A 27,333-nucleotide genomic window follows, 5' to 3' on the forward strand; every position below is an offset into this window, starting at 1 on the left:
ATGGGGGGGGGGGAAGGAATGGAATGGAAAATTTTTGTTGCCCTTTCATGGCACCTACAAGGCCTTTCATCAAGGCAACTGCCTCACTTGAACCCTGAAGCAGAGCTGGTTCAGTTCTGCATCACTTCTTGACCCACTGGGCAAGCAAACGGCTGTGGGGAAACCCCTGTTCTCTGGCTGCTAGCCAGCTAAACAGAGGTTGAATTGGGAATGAAGTTGCCTTTCTAGAACCGGCAGAGGCACAAACAGCAGGCGAAAGAAAGACCGTGCCACTGCAGGCAAAGCAGATGCACCTTCTCCTAATCAGAAATTGCTATTCTTCTCACAGCGGGTCACTGATGTCCCCCACCCTTCCAGTGCAGTGGCTCAAAAGAGGAGGAAGCCCTGCGTGTACAAGACCCAAACAACCCGGGGCTGCCAGGCCGCCTGCATCTGGCGATGGCTCCCCTCGTTGGAAATGCTCACTTATCTGAAGCCCATTTTATAGGACTAATAAACCATTGGAAATTTTAAAATAACTTGCGTTCTTGTATGAAACCATCACAGCTGCGCTACCTAATTCCACGGGACGCTGCCTGGAGAGACATTTCCATAGAATGCCAATAAGCAATAGCTCTAAACACCCAGATGGCTGATTTTTATCGCCGGATACAGAGGCTCCAGCTCACAATGCAAGTCTCCTCTTTTATTGTTCAACAGCCACAGCAAAAATGCAATCTCGACATCGAAAATGTCAAGCTCCTGGAGCCAAGGCGAAGCAGGGAGAGAAAGCGAGAGGCTCAAGCGCTCTGTGGCCCCACAGGAAAAACAAACTCCTACAAAGCACCCTGAATGCAAGACTAACGTAGTTTGGGCTGCTGGGGACAAGAGTTTAGAATCCTGCCTAGCCGTTCAGCAAGCTACCAAGTACTCACTGAGGTCTAGTAACTTGAGGATTGAAGCTTTAATTGAAGAAAGAGCTCAGTGCCTGCAAGAGATAGAATTAAGCCTAGAGGGTCTCAGTGTCCCTGAACTGAGGCATTGGCACATACAGGGTGGTGGCAGTACTACTGAGCAGAAGGGCCTTGAGAGCTTTAGGGTTCAAGAACCAAGAACCCTGAGCACCCCAAACCCCCCTTATGTTTACGACGTTTCACACAATGTCGGGGCTTGTTACGTGAAAATCCCCTTTTCCCTTCCAAATTGTGTTTTTATATCTAGTTATGTATTTTGGACTAAAATGCAGGCCTAAAACTTCTCTTTCAGGCCACAAAAGGAGTCAAATCTTAAGCTCACTCATTTCTCATGTTGTTTGTCAGTCTGGGAAGACTCATCTTTCTCTAGAGACACTGGAAATGTCTTTATTGTTTAAGTCAATCACTGAATATGCAAACACCTTAAAGGAGGAGGACTTTGGCAGCAAAGTCTATCACCTATTGTTAATTAAATCACAGCCATTAAACCACCTCCAGACTCCAAAATCCAGTAGCAACAGGAAGTAAGCTACTCCCCCTCCCCCAGAGTCAGGTTTTGCTGATAGCTGGTTCTGAACCCTTCCACCTTTTCTTTACATACTCCACGTATACTGAGCATGTGCAAAGCTCTGGGATACTTCCGGTCAGTTTAGGTCAACTTCCAGGTCAAAGACAACTCTTATAAGAGAGAACTCAGAGCACATGCTCTCTCTCTCTGATTGCTCTCCTGCGAGAGTGGTCCTACATGGGACTCTTCCCCCCCCCCCGACAGGTAAATATATCTGGCGTCTACACTCCCTCCCTTCTTCCCTATCCCTCCCTTCTCCCCCATCTTTAGTCAGCAACTGGGTTTGGCAGATTAAGGAACCCCTAAATACTTCCCTACACCCTATCCATTTCTGATTCCTTTTCGGATGCACCCAAATACATAGCACATGCAGCCACCACTAGCTAGGTACACTATACATAAGTACTAGAAATCTATACTTATCAATTATCCATGTGTATTATGTTTACCTTTGTGTGTTTTTGCAATAAAAATATAATCCTTTGATTGAAAGTTACCTTCCTCCCAGTCTCCTCTTTAAACTAGACTAGGGATCTCTTTGCTCTACGCTGTCTTGGTATCCAGCCTATGGTCCCAAAAGTTTCCAAAAGGCTAATATAATAATTCCCCTAAACACAATAGCCTTTTTGGTAACAGGCTGACCCAAGACCTCCTGGCACCTCGGGTGACATGTCAAATGCTCCCCCCCATACACACACCCAGTGATATGCCAGCCCCTATTCCTCATTCCCTGAACTGGAAAAAGAGGACAGAACAGAAGAGGGAGGCAGAGTGAAGGAGGAAGCATTTCCAACACTATAGACTGTCCCCTCCCCCACACTTCCTCTTCTGTTCTCCCCTTTTTCCAATCCAAGGAATGAGAGGAGAAACAGTGGCAGTGGAAGCAAGCAGGAAGGCAGACATGTGGGTACCTCCTACCAAACTTCTCCCAGAGGCAACCACCTCAGTTGGCCTCATGGATGAGCTAGCCCTACACAGTACACATTGCCTCTGTTTTACTGTGAGATGAATCCACAAACACATGAGCAAGGGACCAAAGAAGCAGACAGGGTACAAAGAAACTGAAATAATAGTTCTGATGGCTCCAATGATGACCACTGAACATAAGAAACCTCCTACTGAATCAATACCTGTTCCATCAAGGTCAGCATTGTCTTACACCAAGTGGTAGCAACTCTCCAGGATTTCAGTCTGAGAAAGGGGTCATTAAGAGCCCTACCTGGAGTTGCTGCCAGGGATTGAACCTGTGGGCACCATTTGCATGCAAAGCAAGGATGGCTTTGCCCACCCAGTTGTAGCCCCTCCCCAGAATACTGCAGCTGCAGCTCAGAGGGCAAAGCCACCCCTGCTTCTCAATCTCAATAGGTCCAGTCCCTGGAAGGAGCTCCAGATCAGGCTGCCTATCTTGTTCCTTGCCTGCCTTCTACCTTTAAGCTGATTGCACATGACTGAGTTGGGAATTGAGCACATGAAGGGGACCCAGTGCTGAAGCAAGCCTACTTGGCACTCCTGGTTTTCCAGTGAACTCAACTGCAAATCCTGGTTATCAATGCCTGGCCTCTACCTTCACCCATAGAACCGCAGGGCCAGTGACAGCTTTCAGTGAGAAAACCAGAAGTTCAGGCTGTGTCTCCTTGAAATATCCCTCAGTGAAAATGGATAAAAGAGGGCATGGAGGAGGAGAGGCACCTGGCCTCCAGCTATCAGGAGTAGGTGGAATGAGCCTTGCTTAGCTCAGACAACCTATCACTGGTTCAACTGCCAGTGACAACTTGTCACTGGCTCCCAGGCAAGGGTGCTACAAGGAACCAAGTGTAATTCCTGCTTTACCCCAATGCCAGAAATCCCAGGCCCCAGTCCCTCCCAACAAATGGACCTATCTTAGCATCTCAGCTTTCACTTGTCTTCCCTGCAGCAGTGATGACCAACTTTTGTAACGGATGGAGGAGAACTCTTGCTTCTAGACAGTGGTTCAGGAATGTATTTAGCCACACAAGTTGACACCTCCCACCCTCCAAACCATAGTGATTAGGCTCCAAAAATTAAAAACAAAAAAACCCTGAAGCACTTGTGAGCATCAGTTTGCTTCTGAACCCAGTTTAAAGTGCTGGTTTTAACTTTAAAGTCCTAATGACCAGGAGCAAGGATCTAACAGCCCCCCCCTTCTCCTGAGCTTGCTTAGTTCTCAAGATCATCAGGCAGAGGCACAGCACTGAATGTCCCTTGAGCTACCAGGGACAGGGTCTTCACTGGTGATGCCTCCATCCCCTGGTGGACCAATTGGTCCCCCAGCCACCAAACTTAAAACAATCTGCTTTCTCCTGATCTGGCTTTTAGCTGGGCTCTGGATGAGCCAGTTTTGCTTAATAGTTGTAGTCTTGACAGTGTTTTATAAACAGATGGAGTACAGAGAAGACTCAATAAATGATCAGGAAAATCATTCTACGCAACATTATACAACCAAGAGAGGTATAGCATTAAGAAGTATGGAATCTCTCTCTCTCTCTCTCTCTTGCAAACAAAACTTGAACTTTTAAAAATCTTTTCCTAAGGAAAACAACTACCAGCCATTTCTCCTGGGCTGAAATTCAGCAGTGTTGCAAAGAGCCACCAGTTGGCCATTCCTGATGCAGAATCCTAAGGGGATTCACCCTGCCTGTTAGGATCCAGAGAGAATCACAACCTGGTCCAGGTACAAACCACTGCCTCAGATTAAGGCCCGTGGCTGGATTTTCACCCCTAGATACCTGAATGCAGGGCTTCCAAAAGCAATCCAGAAGCATTCAGGGAGCAATCCACCAAGCTCAGGCATTACTCAGATGCCATTCATTTCAGCGGCTCGCTTCCGGGCCTCAGCAGTGCTTGGTGGATTGCTCCCTTAACAGTTTTAATTTAATTTTCCAGCGATAACACTGTTGGAGCAGAAGAGGAAGAGGCTGCCATAAAAGAAAAGAATTAAATTATATACTGTAAAATGGTTTGCATCTGCAGGGACCAAGCAGGGAACAAACAGTCATTCAGGAGATGTCGATAGAGGCGGCTTTGTATTCTCCAAATGGGCCACCTTTCATCATCAGGGCTGTCTTGCCAATGTGGGAGGACACTGTTTCCACTCCGGTGTTGAGGAAGGACTGGGAGCTGCTAATAATAATAATAATAATAATAACAACAGGTATTTATATACCGCCTTTCTTGGTCTTTATTCAAGGCGGTTTACATAGGCAGGCTTTTATTAAATCCCTTATTAAATAGGGATTTTTACAATTTCAAAGAAGGTTCTTTCTTTCAAGAACCACTACGTTCAAGCTGTTTCATTCCGATCTGGTTTCACATTCTGGCCTCCATCCTCCCACGCTCAGAGCAGATGGAATTGCTCGGCTTCAGCTTGTCAGCTGCTCCAAGGTCGCACGGTGCCGGTAGCCTCGAACTGGCGACCTTGTGGATGTTATCTTCAGGCAGACGGAGGCTCTACCCTCTAAACCAGACCTCCTGCCCAAGTCCACCTCCTGCTATTCAGACCCAAGTCCCACAACGACAGTTTGGCCCTAAGGGAACAGGTTCTGGGTTGGCGTGCTTGCCCCGCCAACCCTTGTCCACACTCCACATCAAACAGCTTTCTCTTCGCTTGGTCAGATCACAGCTTACTATTGCACTCAAACCACACAGCTATGCTTTGAGCTTGCCTTCCAAGCCAGCACTGCAAACCAGCTTCAGAAACTGGCCAGGTTGGATGTTGACAGAGCTGTTTTCAAAACTGCTGTGGTTTGACAAAAGATGAAACTCATTGGACAAAGGAGAAACTTTTAAAGTGACAGCTGTCTCATATATTTTCCAAGGGGAAAGCAATGGCCTCTGCTCTTACCTGTGGTTGTTTGCCAGTGTCTGTCTTGCATCTTTTTTGCAGAAGAGGGCAAAAGATCAGCATGCTGGAGCACCCTCCTTACAAGCAAAGGCTTTGGGGCTTTACAGCTTGGAAAAAGGTGGGTCCCCATTCATTTCAATATTTAATTTTTAATAGACTTGATGCTACCCTGGTAAGAGACTGCATTTGGGGAATGTCACAGATCTGTATGTTTAACAGGCTACTATGAAGATGCTTTTAACAATGATAGTGAATGGGACTTACTCCTGGGTAAGTGTGGGTAGGATTGCAGCCTGGGATTGTTAAAAATTTTCCTGCTGGATGATGTCACTTCCGGTCATGACATTACTTCTAGTGGGTCCTGACAGATTCTCATTTTAAAAAGTGGGTCCTGATGCTAAAGGAGTGAGAACCACTGTTGTATGGCATGGTGAGGGAGAGAAGTTCTTTTCCTTCTCTTTCCATACTAGAACCAGGTTGGGTCATTCAGTGAAAATGGTTGGGGGAGGATTTTGGACAACAAAAGGAGGTCCTCCTTCACATAACACGCAATTAGTCTGTGGAATTCATTGCCACAAGATGTTGCGATGGCCACTGGCTTGGATAGCTTCGAAAGGCTTGGCATGGACAAATTCATGTAGGACCAGAAGTCTAACAATGGCTACATTCTTCCTCCAGGTTCAGTGGCATCTGCAGGGGATGAACAGCGGGAGAGAAGGGTGCTTATCTCTCTCCTGCTTAGGGGCTTCCTGGCAGCAGCTGGTGGGAAACAGGACACAGGAGTAGATGGGCCAGCAGGCTCTTCTCAAGTGCCTATGCAATGAAGGAGCACCTGCAATCCTGCCAGAGACACTGCCCTCTGCCATTCTGCTGTCAACAGGAGAGACAGCATGAAAGCTTTTGAGGTGGCTATATTTGGACCCAAGCCTATAATGGGCTGTGAATCAGAAAACTAACATTTATATCCTGTCAGCCAGCTCGTAATGCAACTCTTGCGGCAGCTAATAATTAAAATATCAGGTGTCAAAATATCTCACAAAAATAGCTAAGCCACCTCAGCAACCTGCCAGTGAAAAGAGCCCAGGAGTTTAACCCAAAGGGTTTTCTCTGCTTTCCATAAAGTCCTCAGCAAGGCAGACAAAAATGTTTGCCTGGGCATGGAGTTTGAGAGCGGGTGCTGCCCCCCATCCCTCGTTGGATGGCACCAAAGCCAGGAACAGCCTCTGCAAAAGATCTGAAAGATGGAGCGGGGGGGGGGGGAATACACCATGAGGCACTCTGACCTCAAACCATTTAAGGCTTTCAAGGGGAGCTGCTTCTCAATTAAGGAAAGTTGATACAAGTTGGGGTCCGTAAGTCACTAGATTAAACCTACATATGAATACAAACAAAGGCTCTGAATATGAGGTGGATGGGCCTGTCCTTTTTGCAAGAGAGTGAGATGGGATGAATGCCTCTTCTCATGGTACCTGCAATCCATGGTTTTTGGAGTGCATATTTTTAAAGAAGCAAATAGTGCTTTTGTTTGTGCCACAATCCAGGGTCTCCCTGATTGATCTTATGCATGCCTGGTTCACTGGTCAAGCACTCTCAATAAGCCAGAAATGCATGATCCCAATTGGTTCTTGTGTATCCTACTATTTCAAGTGCCTTAACACTCCAGGAGAGAGCAGGCTACAGGTTCCTAAACAAAAAAGCCAAACATTGAGTACAACTCCTTGCCCACGTTCACCTGACTAACCCCAAACAGGTAGGCATAAGGGTCCTCAAGGCCTCACCTCCAGGAGGTGTCACCACCACTTCTAACAGCCAGTTCTGTGTGCAAGGGGAAGATGAAGGCCTATGGGCTAACTCCCCAGCCGTTGCAAGCTCTGAGCAGCCCCCAAACTCCAGAGACCCAGGCCTCAAAGCTCTGGTTCACTTCATGGTAGTACATTGGGTGGCCCAGGCCTGACCTCATTGTTATTGTACAGTACTCACACAGACACAACCTGTAATAATATAATAGTTTATTTAAATATAATTGGTTACATGTTACTGTGAAAGGCATTTAGGAATTTGAAAAAATAATTACACACACTCTATGCTAAAACAAAGCTAAGTTCCTAAGCTTATTTGTTCTCCTAACCTGGATCTTTCCAACTTCCGAGCACAAGTAAGGGTAGCTTATCTATCTATTGTACTATGGCTGATATGAACAGACTTTTCAACCTTCTAGGCTCCTGGACCTTTAACAATTGTTAAAGGTAGAGGAATCCTTAAGTTGAAAGGTTGGCCACCCTGCCTCAGATTTAGCTCTTAGCCAATCAGATTCAGACCTGCCAAAGCTTCTGGAAAATGATTTCATCACCTGAGGCTACTGTCTGTCACTCACTCTGGCCCCTCCCAACTGGAGAATCACAGCTGCAGCCAAATCTCAATTAGGGAGACCTTGGTGCCCAGCCTGTTCTCATGCTTCTCATCTAGCAAAAGGTGCTTCTTCTTAGCCTTCTAACAAGCTGTGCTCCCACCACTGCTGCAAAATGGCTGCTCTCAGTAATTTTACCTTGTTCTTCATAGTTTTGTTTTCTTTATTGCTATCCAATTAACCCTTTAACCTTTCAAAACCAGCACTTCACATTAGAAGTCAAAATATGGAAGAAAGGTAGGAACTCAGATTGTCAGCTGTAGCCAACAGGGAAGGGCGTCAGAGTGGTGAAAAAGCTTCTCCCTGGGTTAGCACATGTCATGTGAAGCTCCTTAGTCCCTGGAAGAGGCATGCTCAAGGGGAGGAAAAGAGAAGGGAAAGCGCCCCTGTTGCTTCCCTGTGGGAGCCAGGCCCAATCCAACAGGCTGTTTTCTACTAGAGATGTACAAGCTCTCTATTGCAGCAGCTGGAATAACACCTTAAAAGATCATTATCCTCACCTCCAATTATCCAAAGAGTCAACCAGGAAGATAAAAGGGCAGCTCCCAGACCCAACGACTAGACACAAAGGTATTTTTAAAGAAAATTTATTTATATACACACAAAATTTGGAGCTCTTTGCTAGACCTGCTTGGGACTTGTGCAATCAAGGACTAGGTGCCCAGAAGTCCATGAAGATTTAAGAGGTGGGAGGCCCAAGCCCATGGCAGTCCAGCATCCTCTTTCCTACTATGGCCATCCAGAATGTCCAACAGGCAGGCTACAAGAGGAGATAGGTCCCTCTCTCACCTGGAGCTGGAATTCAGGGGTACGCTATGTCTGAAACAAGAGGCAGGCAAATAGCCATTGTGACCAGTAGCCAGGGATCAACCAGAACTGTGACTGCACTGCCCAGAAAATGATACTGCAGGCATGCAATACTACAAAAGAACTACCACTCTGAGAAACAGAGCACATCCAGATTGGCAAAGTTAACACCATGCACTGGGCAAGGTTCTTGAAGGACTCTGGCTTCTTCAGCCAAAGGCTGATGAGTCTCACGATTGCCAGGTATCTGGATACTCTCCACATCCAACCTCATTCCAAGGCCAAAAGGAATATTTCTTTGGAGAGCCCTAAAGTCGGCCCCTCAGTGGGTGAGCACTCTTGGGCACAATTACCACAAAGCCTTTGCTTGAAAACAATGTCCAGAGGGGCAGCCATGTCAAGTCCGGTACAGCAAGACCAACAGTCTAGTACAGGGGTGTCAAACTCATTTCATACAGTGGGCCAAATGGCATTTATGATGCCTGCTGAGGGCCGGAAGTGATGTCATTAGGTAGCATGTGATGTCATTAAACAGGTCATAACCAGAAATAAACACTTTTTCTCGCTTAGCAACACATTAGCTGCAAATGACAGAAGAGAAAATACACAAATCTTGATCATATTTCAAGATATGGGAAAGCCCAATTTTCTTGTGGGTCACCCTTTCAGAAGTAACACTTCAGCAGCTGAAAGTCCGAGGGCCAGATAAAAAGCTTCCATGGGCCACATCCGGACTCCGGGCCTTATGTTTGACATCCCTGGTCTAGTAGCACCTTAGAGGTCTCTAAGGTGCTGCAAAACTGATCTTCCAGAAAACAACAAGGAAATGGGATTTACTGCCATCGGATGCCACTCCCCATTCAGAGGCAGCCTGGCCTCTGACCACCAGGAACTGGAGGGGGGAACAATAAGGGAGAGCAGCTGCTTGCATGGCCTGCCCCTGAAAAGCCCACCAACACCTGATCGGCTGCTGCTGGGAAGAGCATGCTGGATTAGAAAGTTGCTTTGGTATGATTCAAGAGCCCCCTCCTTAGGCATTTATGTTCGTGCCTGGAACAATTCTAAATATTGCTTTCGCAAATGTTATGTGTGCATGTTCAACCTGGTTTGGACAGCCTGTCGAAGATGTTGCCCGGGGTGTGGCCGCTGCGCATGCTACAGCTACTGGGAGCCACAGGTGAGAGCTGAGTGACAGGTGGGGACCAAAGCTGGATGAGCTGCCCTAAAAGGACCTTACATGCCCCTACACCAGAGGTACTACTGCTCCCTGAACACCCCATACATCCCGCTCTCTCTGCAAACAGGTTGAGGGTAGCCATCGGGTCACTGACCTTCGGCGAGATTGGGACTTGTCTATCCCGAGCATGTGAAGACAGGCTCCGGCGGATTGAGCGGATGAGACCTACTAGAATAGGACCAATGGTCATGAATGGTCAGTTTCTGCAAGTGAAGTGGTACGCTAAGAGCACGGCAAGACATGAAAGACGCCCTGGTCAATCACTGCGCCCAGCCCATCTCCAACCGTCTTGACTTTTGTCCTGCCATTGGAGCAAGATGGAATCTGGGAAGAGAGAGTGAGGCTGACTATGCGCACCTCTCTCTCACTTTAATCCAATTCATGCGCAAGTCTTGACATCCCAGATGTCAAGGTCCTCTTCGTAATGATGGATAAACATCATGTGTGCATGTTAATGTTCATAACAAATTCAACACACTGGAAAGCAGAGTGAAAAACCGAAATAAAAGAGGAGCAAAAGCTTACAACAATGATGAATATAAAGCACCAGCTGCTGGGGTGGGGGAGGGGACAGGGGCCAGATAATGAAAACAGAAGGAAAACTGTATCTGAAAGACGCTCTTATTTGGAGACGTGTTTTGGCTGGTGGGGATTCATGACGGCGTCGTGCTATTTTTAGTTATGTGCTTATAGCCATATTATATTTGGCATTTTATATAAGCATCATCTTTTAAAGGATGCTATAAGATGCTCCAGACTTGGAGAGAAGACAGTTTACAAAGCAAGAAATAAAGACACTGTCAGAGTTTGAAGGGAATGCAAGAAAGAGGGCTGAAGATGACAATGAGCTCCACGAACCAGGTTGAGCTGCCATTCGGGACAGTTAATGAATCTCCACACAGTGCCTGTGGCCCAAATGTGCTCTGGAGGCCCTGCAGCCCACCTTGTTCTCTCAGGGGACTTGCAGGGGAACTCAGTCCAGAAGGGCTAGGGGCACACATCACAGCCATGAGTGTTAACTAAGCCTTGGCAGGGCTAGCCCAAGATCTCCTGGTGGCCAAGGCAGATAGATGCCAGAAGGTGCCCACCCCTTTAACTGGTTACATGCCAGTCTCTGCTCCTCCCACTCCCTGGACTAGAAGAGGGAGATGGAGCAGGAGAGGAAATGTAGATGCCCGCCACCTTCCTCTCCTCCATCGTCTTTCTTTTCAATCCAGGGAACTAGCAGGTAAGAAGCAGCAGTGGAGGCGAGTGGCCAGGTGGGTGCCCCTGACAATCTGCTATCCAAGGTCACATGGGTGTCCCTAGGCCAGCTGGTCATGTTTTACTGTTATTTATTTAAAAACATTAATATTTCAACTCTCCTACCTAGAGGGCTGTTCACAGTGGCATACAAAGAATTAAAATATAAAAACCACCAAATGAAGTTCAAAAAAAAGTGAAAGCAATAAAACATTATTTTGTAAGGTAATAAAATAAGAACAACATCTTAATAAAACCAAAAAGTAAACTGAATACTATAAGCTGACAAAAAGAGCCCATCAAAAGCCAGATTAAATCATCAAGTTTTTGCAGAGGCACAAACGTTGGGATCTTGGTAAACCTCTGATGGAAGAGTTTTCTGTAGGGTGGGTGCCCCCATCAAAAAGGCCCTGCCCCAAAGGATGCATTACAGGCCTCTGACACTTGGAGCAAGGCCTCTGCTGATCACCTGAGTGTATAAGGGGGCTTCTACAGATTCAGCAGTTCTCCAGATAGAGGGAGGCCTTTCCCATCCCTGTTGAGCTTCTCTTAACTGGAGGTTCTGCCAGGGAATGAACCCGGGGCTTCTTCATGCAACACACATGCTCTGCCACAAAGAAATGGCCCCTTCCTCCATGGAAAGAATCCTTTATTAGGCACATGGCTGCATTCAGTCTGGGACTTCCCACAGCACGAACAAGGAGCATTCAGGCTGGCGGCTGGGACCTATGCTAGTGAGCTATCATGGACCGTTTGTGCTCTTCAGAAGGGAACAAATATATGCAAGATCAGCTTCTACAACTGACAGACAGCATGAAGACTCTGGACTAGCCAGGTTTGGAATACATGCTAGGAACCTGACCGTCTGCCTTTGCCCAGCCAATAGAGCAGCACCTCCTGCCCTATGTGCTTCAGACTTGCTGTTTAAGCTGCTCAACTCGGGGATCCAAGGTTCAAGATCCTGCAAGATCCAGATAGAGGGAGGGACAGAGCTCCAAAACGGTTCATCCCACACTAGTGTGGTGGTGGGAGGTTGAGGCTCATCCACACACCTGAGTTCCACTGCACACAGACCCAGCATGATAAAGTTCACCAGCCCAAGAGGTTGCACCAGAGATACATGCACACTGGAAAACAGAAACGTGAGGCAGGGGGCGTGGCTGCTGTCTAGAAATTGCTCACATACAGGCACAAACCCACCGTGTACACGAGAAAGGGGCACTCGTTCTCTGTGCTGCGGCTCATCTTGACATTTTGATGGATTTAAAATGCCTCAAATATGAAAGTTGCTGGTTTATTGCTTCTCAAGCTAGGAACAGCCTCATCAATAACCATTGTTTGTCCCGAGAGCATTATGAAGTTCTCTCAAAAATGGGCACTTGCTGTGCCTCTGGAAAGGCTCCAAAGCTCCTACACTTATTTTGCAATTCTAAGTTACTGCTGAAACGTTCTCGCAATACAGCTGGGGTGGGGGTGGTTCCCCCCACTTCTTACTGCTACGCCTTCTTGCTCAAGGCCAAGGATGTCCCTGACTGCATTGCGGCAGCAAAACATGGTGCAGAAATGGCACTGGGGACCAGGGAGAAGCCTTGCGCCACCCTGCTTCCCAGCTCCAATTTCTCAGACTGCCCCAACTGTTGCTCCTCCCAGGTTCATGCCCTGACTATACAGACTCAGAGTCAGAGAGGGTCTTTCAGGCCATAACTCCATGCAGGAAGTCCAGAATGAGGACACCCCAAGTCTTCCCTGCTGCACCTTAGTCCATTACTTATTCATTCAATTTACATCCTGACATTTCTCCCCAAAGGCACCCAAGGTGGCTTTAGACCTAATCCTGCTCCCTGGGAGAGCAGAGAACAAGTCTTTGCCCTCCTGTGTGCAACAGCCCTACAGGGCTTTGAAAAGCGCTGTCATGTCCCCACTTCAGTCTTCTCTTCTCCTGACAAGAAATGTGCAGTTACATCAACTATTCCTCATAAGACAGGCTTTCCATACTCCTGATCATTATCAGTACTCATGGTACCACCTCCCCCATCTCAAAGTCTGTTAAAATCCACAATTTCAATGAAGACTTTGCCTCCACCCCTTCATCCTGACCAAAGAGGAACCCAAGGGCATCTTCACATTGACCTATGTTCATCCTTTGGCTCTCCCATCCTTCCCTTTATGGTCTCCCCCACTGCCATGACTTCGGGGCAGGGATCTACTTTCTTGCTTGTGTACCTTTGCAAACCACTATGTGAAGCGTTAGTGCAGTAGAAGCTGCAAGCAGTTATGGTGTTAGACAGAAAGGTCTTGGTGCTGCCCAAACCAAGTGGGCCCCCAAGTCTGGTTTTTTACCTTGGGGTTTGTCCGCTGCTGAAGCCTTCTCTCTTCCCGTTCTCTCTGCAAACGTTCAAACTCCTCCCTGATTTCGGCAGGTGTCCTCCTCCTCTCCACCACCTGCAGGAGAAGGAAACAAGCACCAGAAGTTATCTAGAAGCAGGGATGGCCAGTAAACAAACAAGGCCAGCATTGCTGGGATTTTAATCATTGGTGCCAGTGGAATTGTTAGGAAGGGTTTCCACTTACTGGACAGAAACGGGCACTGAAGGGCTTCTACTGTCCTGTCTTTGGGCAGAAATGTCTTCTTTGTCAGTCACTCCTAAACCAAGCTGCAGTGCTCTGATTACATTATTTAGGGCTTTCAAATCAGACCCCTGCCCCTCATTCAGGGATTTTAAGCACTGAATGCCAAGACTGAAATACAATATAAAAGTGGAGCCCTCACCAGACATGGTAGTTGCAGGAACAGCAAAATAATGCTACTATACACTGTTAGTCTACTACCATAAGCCAAGCATTGGCCCCCTTCCTCAAAGGACCATGGATTGAGACGGGGTATGTCTGCCAAGCATTTAGATCAGTGTTTCTCAACCAGTCGTATGGGTACCACCAATGGTACTTGAGGTGGCATCTGGTGGTACTTACAGGACAGCCAGACCAGGAACGTGACAAAATGAACAGTGGCAGTAGACTCGGCTTGGCAGACAGAGCTCCAAAGTATGCTTTTCCATGCTCAAAAAAGCCCTCCTGTCCATCCTGAGCCTCTTACTTGTGTTGGTCGTGTCGCATCTGGCCTCCTAACCCAGAAGTAACTGGTGATTATGTCATTGCCTGTTACTACCTGTGGTACTTCAAATAGGTGGATCATGTGAAGTGGTACAGCAGAGGAAAAATATTGAGAAACACTGATTTAGTTAAATGCATTTCAAGCAAGGAGTCTGAGTTACTTAAACATAAGGAGCATGTTAACCATAAGGGGCAAACACCAGGAGCTCAAAACACAAAGTGCAGACTTGCTCAGTGTCACTTGCCTGGCAACCTGTGCCAAGATACAGTGAAAACCTTAGCAAAATTGGTTTTCTCTTGTGTGCCACCAGGGATGGAGGCCCAAACTACCATACTTGCCAATTGACAGCAGCTTCCTGGGGCTTTCAGAAAGAGGCATTTCCCCTGTCCTATCGCAGGAGTCTCCAAACTTTTTGGCCAGAGGGCTGCATCAAATAACTGGCATGGTGTGGAGGGCCGGAAAAAAAAATTTAAATATAAAATTTAAATAACTAAATTAGAGATGGAACTTAGATGAGTGAATAAATGAATGAATGGGCTCATTCATTCAACCTCTCTGGCCTTCAGAACACCCTCCAGACACAATCAGAGCACAGTTCTGGTCATGTTCAGTTGAGGGGCCAGAGGCTTTCAGGGGACAAGAGGTTGGCCGCGGGCTGGAAAGAGGCTTGCTGCAGGCCACATCTGGCCCCCGGGCCAGGTTTCGGAGACCCCTGCCCTATATGAAGATTCCAGGAACTGATCCTGGCATGTTCTACATGCATAGCAATGGGCTCTGCCACTATCAGCAAACCTGGGTCTCCAAATATGGGTCAACCCCAAAGTGTGGGAATGCAAGCTGAAGGATCAAAAAGAGGACACAGGAAGGGACAATTCAATCCCTCACCACACTCAGCTTCAACCATCCACTGATGTTCTTTCCTCCCAGCTGGAATACCTTGTATGCAAATACTGTATTTGCTATTTCCTCCAAACACTTACAACCCATCCAGTGTGTTCTAGGTGAAGGACGGGGTATAGAAGTTAGACAGTGAATCCTGTTGCCTGACTACTGCAGCAACACAATTTCAGGGGCCTGTACTTTCACACCCCAGTAATAAATCCTCCATTCTTTTTCGACAGCTGGAAGCATCCTACAGAAATTATCAGCCATACTTCCAACAACCCTAGAAAGGAGGCCAATACTATCACCTCCATTTGGCAGACATTAAGAGAGAACGAAGCACTTGCTTAACGCAGAGACAATGAACAGACTTCTGGCTTGGGTTTCATCCCTACACAAAAGTAACTCTCCAACCTGCAACATCCACCCAGCTACATTCAATGAAACAAATCTCAACAGCCCAGTACCTGGGAAAAGAATGTACTTTTTGCAGCAAAGTACTGCAGAAATATAGGTTTATGAGAATGAAAATGCTCCCTTGACTACAGGCACCTTTGCATGGGGAACTAGAGTTTGCCAACTTTGAAAAGACGTGGCAGCAGAAAAGTAAAGGCCTGAGCTAGAGAGGAAATGTACACACACACACACACACACACACACACACACACAGAGAGAGAGAGAGAGAGAGAGAGAGAGATACCAAACTCTGAAACTACTTGATGGAAACCAGGGGATTAAATCAGCAAGGGCTGGCAAGGGTCCGAAAAGGGGAGATTTGTTGTGAAGAATCCAAGCCGCTTAACCTCTGCAAGCCTGAATTAATGACTTTAAATTACTTTATCTCTGACATTCCTGGTGGCAGAAGGAAGAGAAAACAGCTCCATGGGCCTCAATTCACTCAATTTCCAGCCATCAGATTATAGAGCACGTTCCACATTCCGAACACATCCAAGAGGGATAACTGCAAGGTTGTGAACACCCGCCCCTTGGCATTCCAATGAGGCCAGCAAGAGCTCTTTCTTGCTGGCCGCATCGGGTAAGAACTGGGACTTTTATATTTGTCTTCTCACTTTATGCCAATAAAGGTTTTGGCTTGGATCAGATTGGACTGGTCTCACTGGTCCACTCATGTACTTGAATCCAGCCTGGTTTCTGTGATGAGACATGTTACCCTCACGACAGCCCTGTGAGGTAGTGACTTGCCCAAGGCCAACCAGGCAGGGACCTGGACTAGGTTTTCCCCATCCAAGCCAAAGATCACAGCCCTCATCCTCTTGTAGGTATGAAATCCCTTGCAAAACATACAATCAATGAACAATTTCCAAATGCAGATTATACAAATCATCTCAGTCATTGGAATTGAGAGACAGATGTTTATCCACAGGGACCACTCTGTGAAAGGTATATCAAGTGCCAGCCCTCTGATGGACAATCCATCTTAACTTTTCACCAGCTGAAATATCCACTCAATTTTTAAATTATTTATTCCCTTTCAAGGTAGAACATATCTCCTGATCCAAAAAAGGTATCCCAGATTACAGGACTGCTCAATGGCCACTAAGAATTTTATGTGACTGAAACATTTTTGAAATTCCTGAAAATATCTTTTTAAGTTAAAACAGTTAGCCCAAGTGAGTATGGCAGAGCTTTAGAGGAGAGTGCTTGCAAGAGGACTGTGGAGGCAAGAGAGAGGGAGATTTCCAAATGACTAAGCCGAGGAATGAACCAACTTCTTAGGAGCCAGCATCAGAACACTGGTGCCAGCCACACACAGGGCTAACAGAAGTGTTCTGAAGTCTCTAGGTTTAACCAGTCACAACATACCTGTCTCATACAACTCCAGGCCCAGAACAAAATATGCAGTCCAAGCCAGGGCCACAGTAGCGACTACCAGTGACCTCCATGAATCAATGGTGAGCCAAAGCGGCTACAGGTTATGCCTCTTTATCCACTGGGGTTCCACTCCAGAACCCTCAGTGGATTAAAAAAAAAATCAATGGAAACTAATTCAGTGAAATAATCGCTTTAAAGTTCCACTTGCAGGTTTCTTGCTTATCCACTGACTCCTAAAAATGCATTGGTATAGACACTATACTGCATTCAGTCGGCATAGCATCTACACCAATGCATTCTGGGGCAATAATGGAGGAGGAAGAAACCTGGAAGTGGGTCTTTAAAACTATCTTTAACCCCCAAGAAGCCTGCAACTAGTGCAGTAACAGCACGAAGGCAGGAAATGGGATCTGGATGCTTTCCCCCCTTGTTACAAGTCATTTCAAGTGGACCCTGGTATCAGTGGTGAGTCAAATTGGTGGATGCCATATCAGCAGATAACAAGGCAAGAACTGTAATTTGACTTTGCAAGCTCTCTTTCTGCCTCTCCTTACCAAGAGAGCTCCAAGTAAAGGTTTTCAAGGAGAAGGTGACAGGAAGAAAGGGTCTGCATGGAGCATTTAAGGAAGGGGCTATGACAAGAGAGGTGTAGAAAGGCAACCACTGGAACACAGGCTAGGGGAGGAATACGAGGAAAAGCCTGGAGTTTGCAGATCTAAGGCAACAGAAATACAGAGAGAGCATAAGGCAAGGGGCAGGGAAATGACAAACTCTCCCATTTCACAGAGGAACTCTGCTTTCATTGAAGACCCCCCTGTGAGGAGGCAAGCCAAGCTGGCTCAATGACTAGGCCAGCTGCAGAATAAATCATTCAAAACAAGAGGGAAGCATGCATGATGGGTTCTGCTTTGAACATTTATGAGATGAAGAATCTTGGCTGCAGAACATGGATTGCCTGGGTGCAGATCTTTGTAGAGAGTACACACGTGTCTGAGAGACAGACGTGGCCTGAAATATCACAGATCTCTTCAGCTGGCTGGTGGCACAGAGCCAGGCCAGCTGTATGCCTGACTGCTTAAATGCCAGTGTTCTGGGTAGATGCCCTATCCTGAAAGATCAAGGTCTGTAGAGAAAGACACACATTTGGATGTGCCTCTTGGTTTTGGAGCCAGGGGTAATCTTGGAGGAAAGTCATAAAGGCAGCCATATTAAGCCAGACATCTGTTTGATCCAGGCAATGATATTTACAGAAGGCACCAGATTATTTCTCCACCAACTAACCAAATCTCTACTCCTGGAAACCATTTGGGATTTACACTCAAAGCACCTGGCTCCCCACCCCGCAGAATGAATATTGCAGACCCAAAGAGTCATGTCAAAGGAAACAGGAGTGGTTTCAAGCCCGTTCTGAAGACAGTCGTCTAAATGCCCCTTCCCTCTTAGGAACTAAAGGGACAGGGGAGAAAATGGCCTCCTGCTCTTCACTTTCAGTTTCTTGTGCTCATTTTCCAATGTCTCCATGGCCTCCTCTACAGCTGTCTTCAGGCTCCTGCTCCTCTTCTCTGTCTTCAGGCTCCTGCTTAGACCCGTCACCCTAGAGCAGGGGTCTCCAAACTCCGGCCTGGGGGCCAGATGCAGCCTGTGGTGAGCCTCTGTCGAGCCCGTGGTCAGCCTCTTGTCCCCTGAAAGCCTCTGGCCCACTTGGCCGAACATGATTGGAGCTTTGCTCTTGTTGCATCTGGAGGGTGTTCTAAGGGCCAGAGAGGTTGAATGAATGAGCCCATTCATTCATTTATTCACTCATCTAAGTTCCATCTCTAATTTATTTATATAAATTTTATATTTAAATTTTTTTTCTGGCCCTCTACACCGTGCCAGATATTTGATGCGGCCCTTTGGCCAAAAAGTTTGGAGACCCCTGGTCTAGGTACTGACTAAGGGTCAATCTGTATGTGCATATTGATCAAGAAGGAAATGTTGGCTCACCATTCATTTTTCAACAATTGCTGGCAAGTGTTTTATAAGACCTGCCTTTGCCTCAGGAGTACCAGTCCTGCTGTATCACCTTCAGATATGGTAGCAGAAGCAAAGGCAGAATGAAGGCACCAGGCAGCTGTCGAGGGCTCCCACAAAAGCATAACCCTTGCTCGTCGTCTCAAAAATCTAGTGGACTTCTCTGGCCAGCTGTGACAATGGGGCAGCAGGAATGAATCTGTGTGCACCATGAGAAGCAATTATCCACTCACAATATTTGCAACTCCCTTGGAAATGATTGTCTGAATGGAAAGACGAACTTGTAGCCGCTTCCACCATTTTTTCAAAAAGCCATTGGTGTAGCTGCTGAGAGTGTGCGAAACACACAGTTTACTTGTGTCCAGTTCAGCCTGATGATGATGTCGGAGGGACAGGCTGCAAGCTCCAGCTACTTGGAGAGTCTTCTCTTTTTCTTAGTCCCATTTTCTCACTACTGACAAAAGACTGATCCTGCTTGCAGTGCCACCACATGTGTAAAACAGGTTGTGCATGCACAGTTCCACCTGGTTACGGACTCTTCTTGTTGGGGGTCTACAGCTGGGGTGCCCAAACTCTGGCTTGGGGGCCATTTGCAGTCCTCAGGGACCCCCAATCTGGCCTGTGGGGAGCCCCCAGTCTCCAATGAGCTTCTGGCCCACCAGAGACTTGCTGGAGCCCATACTGGTCCAATGCTACTGCTCTCAGCACAAGGCCCAACTGTTCAACCCCTTGTACAAGTTGTGGGTCAAGGGCCTCCTCTGCTGCTTGGTGTTCCACGTCTGTAAAGCAGCAGCAGTAGCAAAGGAAAGGCTGACCTCGCTTTGCACAAGGTCTTTATAGGCCTTGAGCTATCATGAGACCTTCATTCACTCATAAAAGTTCCATCTCTGATATATTCATTTATGTAAATTTAAATAGTTGGCAACCTTCAGTCTCGAAAGACTATGGTATCGCACTCTGAATGGTGGTTCTGGCACAGCGTCTAGTGTGGCTGAAAAGGCCAATTCGGGAGTGACAATCCCTTCCACACTGGGAGCAAGTGCAGTCTGTCCCTGGTCTGTCTCCCTGGCTATGGGCCTTCCTTCTTTGCCTCAGTCTGTTGGCCAAGTGTCTCTTCAAACTGGGAGAGGCAATGCTGCACAGCCTGCCTCCAAGCAGGCCACTTAGAGGCCAGGGTTTCCCACCTGTTGAGGTCCACTCCTAAGGCCTTCAGATCCCTCTTGCAGATGTCCTTGTATTGCAGCTGTGGTCTACCTGTAGGGCGCTTTCCTTGCACGAGTTCTCCATAGAGGAGATTTATGTAAAATTTATTCAAATTTTAAATGTAAATTAATTCTTTTTTTCCCTGGCCCCTGACACAGACTCAGAGAGAGATGATGTGGCCCTCCTACCAAAAAGTTTGGACATCCCTGGTCTAGTGCCTTGAGCTTGCAGCCTGTCTGGAATTTCCCTCAGCAGGCAGGCCTGGGTTCATGTCACCTGTCCTGCCACAGGGAACATGACATGGGCTCATGTGCGCACCTTTGATCTGGCCACTGTGTTCCAACACTGGCACTCCACCTCCCCAGGTCCCTGCTTCCGTGTGTTCTGAAGACTGCAGCATCGGAGAACAGAAGGTGCAAGAGGGGATACACCAATGCTGTTTTCGCTGTGTGGCATGTTCACCAGGGACCTTCCTCAACAGGAGCAGTGAGTAAAGCATGAGCAGGCAGCGCAGGTCCTGGCAGCACAAGAGGGGCTCCTATCCCACTGTTTTGCCCCACAGCCTTCAAAGCCATTTCCCTTCTCAAATATGGGGGCTGAACTGTGGATCCCACTGACCCCAGCACCTCTGTGCCATTTGCCTTTGGCAGCTCTCTTATTTTGGAAACAGAATGGTATGGAAATGGAGCTGGCTCAAGCTGATCTGCTGCTGCAGTGGAAAATTAAGCTTGCCAAAGAACAGCTTGGGAAGAGCTGAGTTTAGATTCCTCTACTCAGCCATTAAGCATGCTATGTAGTAGCTTTGGGCCAGTCTATGTCCCTCAGTCTAACCTACCTTGAAAGGCTATGGCCATATAGCCCGGGTCAGAGCACGCCTCAAGCCTGATGCTGCGCACAGACACCTCCCCCCTCAACCGCTGGCCTTTTAACCAGCAACCACATGGACTTTAAACAGGAAGCAAGCAAAGGGCAAAAGAGCATTTAGTAGCACTTAGAGCACTGGCTGCTGTTGTAAAAGTAATCTCACTGCCTCCCCAGAGCGAAAGCTATTACTGAAGTGGGACAGGATCCATATTAAACCATTCATCCACCAGCTGCAGGGAATGGAGGAGCCCTTGGGGGCTGCTGATGGTGGCACGAGAAACACGAGCTCCACCGTTAGCTGTACCAGTAATGGACTCAGCTGATCTACGGCATCCCCAAAGCACCTCCAAGTGACTGTATTATACTGTTTTGATCTTCCGGCAAAGGGGGCCTTGACACGTGTTTACCATCACCACAATGTTCTGGAACCTGACTGGTCCACTCTGCTTTTTAAAAAGAAAAATCCAGGTTATTCAAATTAGCGTAGCCAAAGAAATGTCCAGGATAATGCTTTCAACCATGACTTGTGGGGTGTGTGTTTTCTCCTTTAAGTTGCCTCTTTGCACTGGGTTCCCTTCCTATGTTTGGATGGGAGAAGGCTACATCTCCCTCGCCAAACTGCTCACAGGATTGTACCATCCCTGTTCAAGGACTGAGCCTGGTAAAGGGAAGTCACAAACAAGGTTGGTCTGGCCCCCTGAGCTGCTTGGCCAAGGACAGTGTAATCCCGCCCCGCCCCCCACAGAAGAGGATGACTTGAGGTACTCCAGAGAAAAGCAACGCTGGATGCAACAGAAGCAGCATAGTGTTCCACAGAGGAGTTCTCCAAACTTTAGAGTTACTGTACCAATAAACCAAGGAAATCTTAACCTCTCATCAGAAATATGTCAAAACATTCAAAGGGGCAGAGTGAAAACACGATCAAGCTAAAAAAGGTCATTCAACTGCCACCTCTTTTCCTCCAGTGCTGCTCTTTTCTCTCTTAAGCACCAAGATGGGACTACACTGAAGAAATCCAGATATTGTATTCCAACAGAAAGATGGTTTATCGCGTCATGCTGAATAGGACCAATGACTCCTTTTCTTGACCAAGCATGCCAGGGTCAGAGGGAGACTTGGGCATACCTGGAGTTTGTAATACAAGCAACACCAACTAAAATGGTAGTATGTGGAGACAGGGGGTGTCCCTGGACTCAGGGACTTGCAAATTCTTTCCGATTATATCACCCTTACCTCCCAGCCTTCCATTTCGAGGCCTCTCTTCCCGTATATGTCATAGATGGCTCTCGTCTGTGGGTCACTGAGCACTGAAAATGAAACAAAAACATGTTCAGAGCCTGCCACATTCTCAGCAGAGACCAGACCAAAGCAGTCACACGCCATCCTCAAATTCAGTTTTGAGGAAGGCAAAAACCAGACCGCCAAGGTTGTGCTTCATCACCTGCCGATCTTGGCGCACTGCCAGGGGTACCTTCAAGACATACCTGCCAGGAAACACTCATTTGTCACACTTCCAAATTTACATTTATAAGCATACGCTGAAAACATCTCAGGAGTATGCCTAAGAGCACGGTGTGTGGAAGGGGCCTCGGGGGGAGCCCTGTCTGCAAACTACTGCCAAGTGCCTTCCCAGAATCCATTTTTCACAGTGCAGGTTTTCAGAGCGTGAAGGTTGAGGAGTTCCCTCTTCCCAAACATCATCGCCCACTTCTAGGTCTCTGTGGGGCTTTCCCCCTCCCTCTTGAAGCTCATTCCCATGCATCCCAAGGCCTAATTAAGAACACAGTAAATGATTCCACCCACGTTCCAGCCTAATGGGAGGAAAGAAATGCTGACCATTCAGAAAATGCCGGAGCCAAATTTCTTTAGCTAATCTCTGGGATTTAATAAGAAATCATTTATTCACTATTTTACTTTAGCTTCCCTCTGGGCCAAACCGCTGGGCAACAAACCCTGCTGCTACTGCAGTTTTGCTACAGAAAAATATATATGTGCACTTGTCCAGCCAGCTCCTAATTCACTTAAGTTTCAGTTGTTTCTCCCCAAATCTCCAAAAACTCTGCAAACAAACTATCAATAATTCAGATGCATGCAAGATTCATTCAACCAAACCCAGATAACAGTATAATCAAAAAGGGCAACCGTTTCAATCAAAGCCTGAGCGGAAACACACTCGGCCCATCTGCCTACAATCGCAGGAGCTAAAAATCGGGCAAGATCACATTATCTTGACTATGCAGATTCATCACCCAGCACCTCCCGAGATTCCCAATGGCCATTAACATCTCATTTTTCGGCAAAAAAAACTCCTGCAAACTGAGATAGGAGATAAGCTTTTCTAAGAGATTGGGAGAAGTCTTTATTTTGGATAGACGCATCTTTCTTGATACTTAGTTAAGTCTAATTATAGGCGAATTGCATGCCAAGCTTAGCAAACAGCAGCTTGGATGAATTATAGCCAGCACTTTCTCTGGTGGAAGAAATTCTCATCTCGGCTATAATCCTTCACGGAAAGCAAAACCAGCCTGATGAGAAACACTTACAGTTACGACTGCATCAGATGACTATTTCAATGCTGACACAGTTGGATTTTCTCTCCTTTTAATTTTCTTTACAGATCATGAACTTCTGCCTACTTGACGCTGAACAAAAGAAGCAGCACCCCCTGTCCTCGGCTTAACCCAGGCCAAGAAAACTTCCTGGGAAGCCTGGCACTCACCACAAGGCTCCAGATGAGGGAGGAAGGACTCTGCTGGCTTAGAGCAAACCGCCAGGGATGGAGAAGTGTTGGTTCCAGGCCAAGCCCCGCAACAGATCCCCTCTGGCAAGTCAACCAATGCCAGAGACCTTCCCACACCTTGACTGTGTTGCCTGCCCAACAGAAATAGCACCAGCACTTAGCTAGTGATGTCCTTTGCAGGGTTATGCGTAGAGGTGGGAGAAAACAGTATTCTTTTCTTTTTTTTGTTGTGTTTTCCAAAGGTAGAAGTGCAGAAAGCAGTGTTATGTGTTCTTATTAAAAATTTTACATTATACAGGTGTGTGCCTGTAATGACAGGGATACTTTCTCCAATCACTCTTGTTAGATGATTATGTCATTAAGCAAACATTCAGTTCAATCTAGTGTCTTTGTTGTGTAAACAGACACTCCCTGCCAGACACTAGCTGACTGCACAGGCTACTGGAGACAGACTGCCTCTTCTTTGCAGTAAGAGCCTCTTTGTTGTGTTAACACATATTCTGCTGCAGGCTATGGGAGATGCCTCATTAAGAGCCTCTTGTGCTTTGACTAATATTGTATATGTGCTCTGTCGTTAAGCAGGTCATTAAGCAGCGCACACTTGTAATTATAAATTATAATCATTTTAAAAGTGCAATAGGTAGGTGATATAAGTGGTATAGTATCAGCAGATGAAGCCAGTCATTACCCATGCACCCCTCCCCCATTAAATAATAAAAATCAAATACAATGCTTTCATTTTTACAAAGATTTGAGGATGGGGTTTTTCGCCTTTTTAATTTTTATACAAAAATAAGAAGCGCAAGAAAGTAGTGATGTGTTTTTAGTTCTTTATCACTGCTTTCTCTCACCTCTAGTTATGCACTTGCAAGGGGCTCATAGGTCTCGGCTGAGCCTGCTCAGCTCACTTGCCTTGAGCCAAACTCCAGAGGGGTAGCTGTGACTGCAAACATGGGCACACACACAGGAGAATCCTATGGCACCTTACAGGACAACAAGGTTCCCGCAGAATGCAATTTCATGGCCTGGGGCCCGTGGAACCTTGTGGCTTCAGAAGCTGCTCCAGTACATGGAGGAGCCTGCATTAGAAGTGAGAGATCACAGTTCGGTGGGAAGATGCGTACAGTATCAAAAAAGGTGAAATCTGCGAGGCTTCAGCCAGATCGGCCGGAAGACAAGATGGCAGAGGAGAGTAAATAGAAGGGAGACAAAGAGAGAAAGTAAGAGGGGGAAAAACCTTATGTGTCTGCCTCACCCTCCCAGTTCTTGGGATTTAGCCAGCAACTTCAAACCCCAAGGACATGCTGGGCCCACAAAACAGATCTTTTGCCATTGCCTTCATTAGACACATTACGCCGAAATCTGCCTCCCCCACGGACTGAGATACTGCCTCATAGTGCCCTGTGGTTTGAGAGTGGGGGAGAGCCGCTAGAATTAGGTGGAAGGAATTAGAGTGGCTGCATGCCACTGCCTCCCCTGCATATAAATTCATGACATCTTTCTCATGCTGGGAGTGGCCCCTGCTAAGCTAATGGGAAGGTGACAGTTGGAGCAAGGAGGCCGTCATGGGCATTGCCTAGAAAGGCAAGTCTCTTTCATCTTTTCTAGGTTTTCCAGTTGGAGTGAATAAAGAACCTGCCAGTGTCACAGACCACCCAAAACAAGGGGCTCCCCAATTGGAAGTTGGCTTAGCTTTCATACTTATGTCTTTGGCATCCCCAACCATGCGCTTTTCCTACTCATTTGACAAATACTGATTGTCTTAGCATGGCTCCACATGAATGAAATAGAGGGGGGGGGAACACACACACGCACACACACCCAACAACTGCTGTTTAAGAGCACAAAAATGAAACACCCTCTGGGCTCCAAGGATGTGCCAGCTGAAAAATCCCAGCTGGCCCTACAAATCTCCAGCATCCACTGACCTTCATAAGCCTGATGAAGAAGGTTAAAGAGCTGCTCTGCCTGCCTCTTGAGTTCCGGGTCTCTGTGCTTGTCAGGATGGTACAACATACACAGCCTGCGGTAGGCGGCTTTCAGCTCTTCCTGAGTGGCCTAGGAGAAGAAAAGAAATCCAATTATAGTACAATCAATGCTGCTAAGCCACTATCATCTTCCAAATCTGCCCAGAAACGAGAACCCATCAGGCGCACTCCACTGCGTTTTGCTCGACTCAACGGGGAGCATAATGAAGCCCTGTCTCGTTGGGTTTCTCTCTGGCAGGGTCTTACAGCACTGTCAGTTATGCACCTCAATAATAACAATGATAATAATGCATTTGTATAGCAGTTTCTTATGTCCAAACCACTTCATGTGTACTATCTCAACAGGTTTTACAGTAGCCCCATAATGCAGTGGGGGGTAGCATAATAGTATTTATTTTTCAAAATATTTATATCCCCTCTTTAAGCCCCCACCACCATGCTGAAATTAGCAAGTCCGTTTGCAAAAGCATGAATGCTGTATTTCCATTTTTAAAAGAAATAATAAAAGTACATCCAACCATTGATTCGTTTTTGAAAATTATTATTAAAATAATTATTTACAGAGCTTCATCAACATACCAGGAACTTATAAAGCAGGACAGGTCCCTGCCCTAAGAATACTACAATCTAAAATCTGACACAGCCAAGCTGAAGTATCTGAAGTAATGCCAAGCTTCAGGGGCAGGACCACTTGTACTGCACTAAGCCATTTTGAATCCTGCTCCTCCTAGATGTGGGGAGGGGGGGAAGCAGGAACACAAGCCCAGCTGGTCACTCTTCAGGACACAGGCCAGGATGCCAAGCATCAAACTGAAATGGTGGCAACTAAGTGGCAACTTAGTGGCAACTAAGCTGGGACAGCTCCAAAGACAGGGCATGTGCTGGCAGCCAACACACTGCTCAATCAATCCTTGCCCTGCTCAATCAATCCTTGCCGCTGTTCCCAAAGCCAGGGTCCATGGAGATGCTAACTAGGCAACTGTGGGGGAGTGGCTGCAGTAATGAAGGGCGTTTTCCATCAGTGCCATTTTACAATTCCTAGAAAGCCTGTCTCCTGATGCTGTGCTGGGGGCCAGGGCACCTGGGAATTGGTTGAGCTGAAGCTGCCACTGCCAGGGGTTCAAACTGAGTCCCTTGAAATTTGCTGTGAGCATTCAAGCAGAGCATTTGTGCAAAACAAGGTGCCACAGAGGGAGAGAGATTAACTTGTAAAGACAGAGGCCGATTTAAAAAAGAACCACATAGAAAAACCCAAATGTATTCCAAGAACACGCTCTGCATGCCTTCAGTCCTGTGGGCTCTTAATTCCCTTTGATCAATGCAGAAGTTTGCCCAGCTGTTCACCTCCAAAAGAAAAGGCTGGGGCATTTTGCATCTGAAGCTAATCCCCTCTCTCAAGAACAAACACAGCTTATCAGCCGAACAGGGCAAGGCTGTTTTTAATAGGCAAAGTGGGACTCCCACTACACTGACAACAAACAGTAATCGAGAGCTGTCTGCCTCTTCCTGTTCACATGTTCAAATTCAACAGCAGGGAGAGTGGAGAGACCTGTCCGGCTCCTGCAAGAACATCACATGGTGCTTCCCACCTCCTGCTACCTCTTTCCACTCTCTTGGTTAGG

At 47.0% G+C, this 27,333-nt stretch overlaps 1 protein-coding gene across 1 annotated transcript in view; it reads right to left on the minus strand.

Annotated features, from left to right (window-relative positions):
• The window catches only part of DNAJC11 (DnaJ heat shock protein family (Hsp40) member C11), an 83,303-nt gene that overhangs the window by 32,420 nt on the left and 23,550 nt on the right, over positions 1-27,333 (minus strand). Inside the window, exons 2-4 of the mRNA XM_066637015.1 lie at positions 25,652-25,781; positions 22,217-22,290; positions 13,417-13,518 (exon numbers count right to left, since the gene is read on the minus strand). Coding sequence (XP_066493112.1) covers positions 13,417-13,518; positions 22,217-22,290; positions 25,652-25,781 — 306 coding nt within the window. The remainder of the gene's footprint in view (positions 1-13,416; positions 13,519-22,216; positions 22,291-25,651; positions 25,782-27,333) is intronic.

The sequence above is a fragment of the Tiliqua scincoides genome, chromosome 9, assembly GCF_035046505.1.
Source record: "Tiliqua scincoides isolate rTilSci1 chromosome 9, rTilSci1.hap2, whole genome shotgun sequence".
Taxonomy (NCBI): Eukaryota; Metazoa; Chordata; class Lepidosauria; order Squamata; family Scincidae; genus Tiliqua; species Tiliqua scincoides.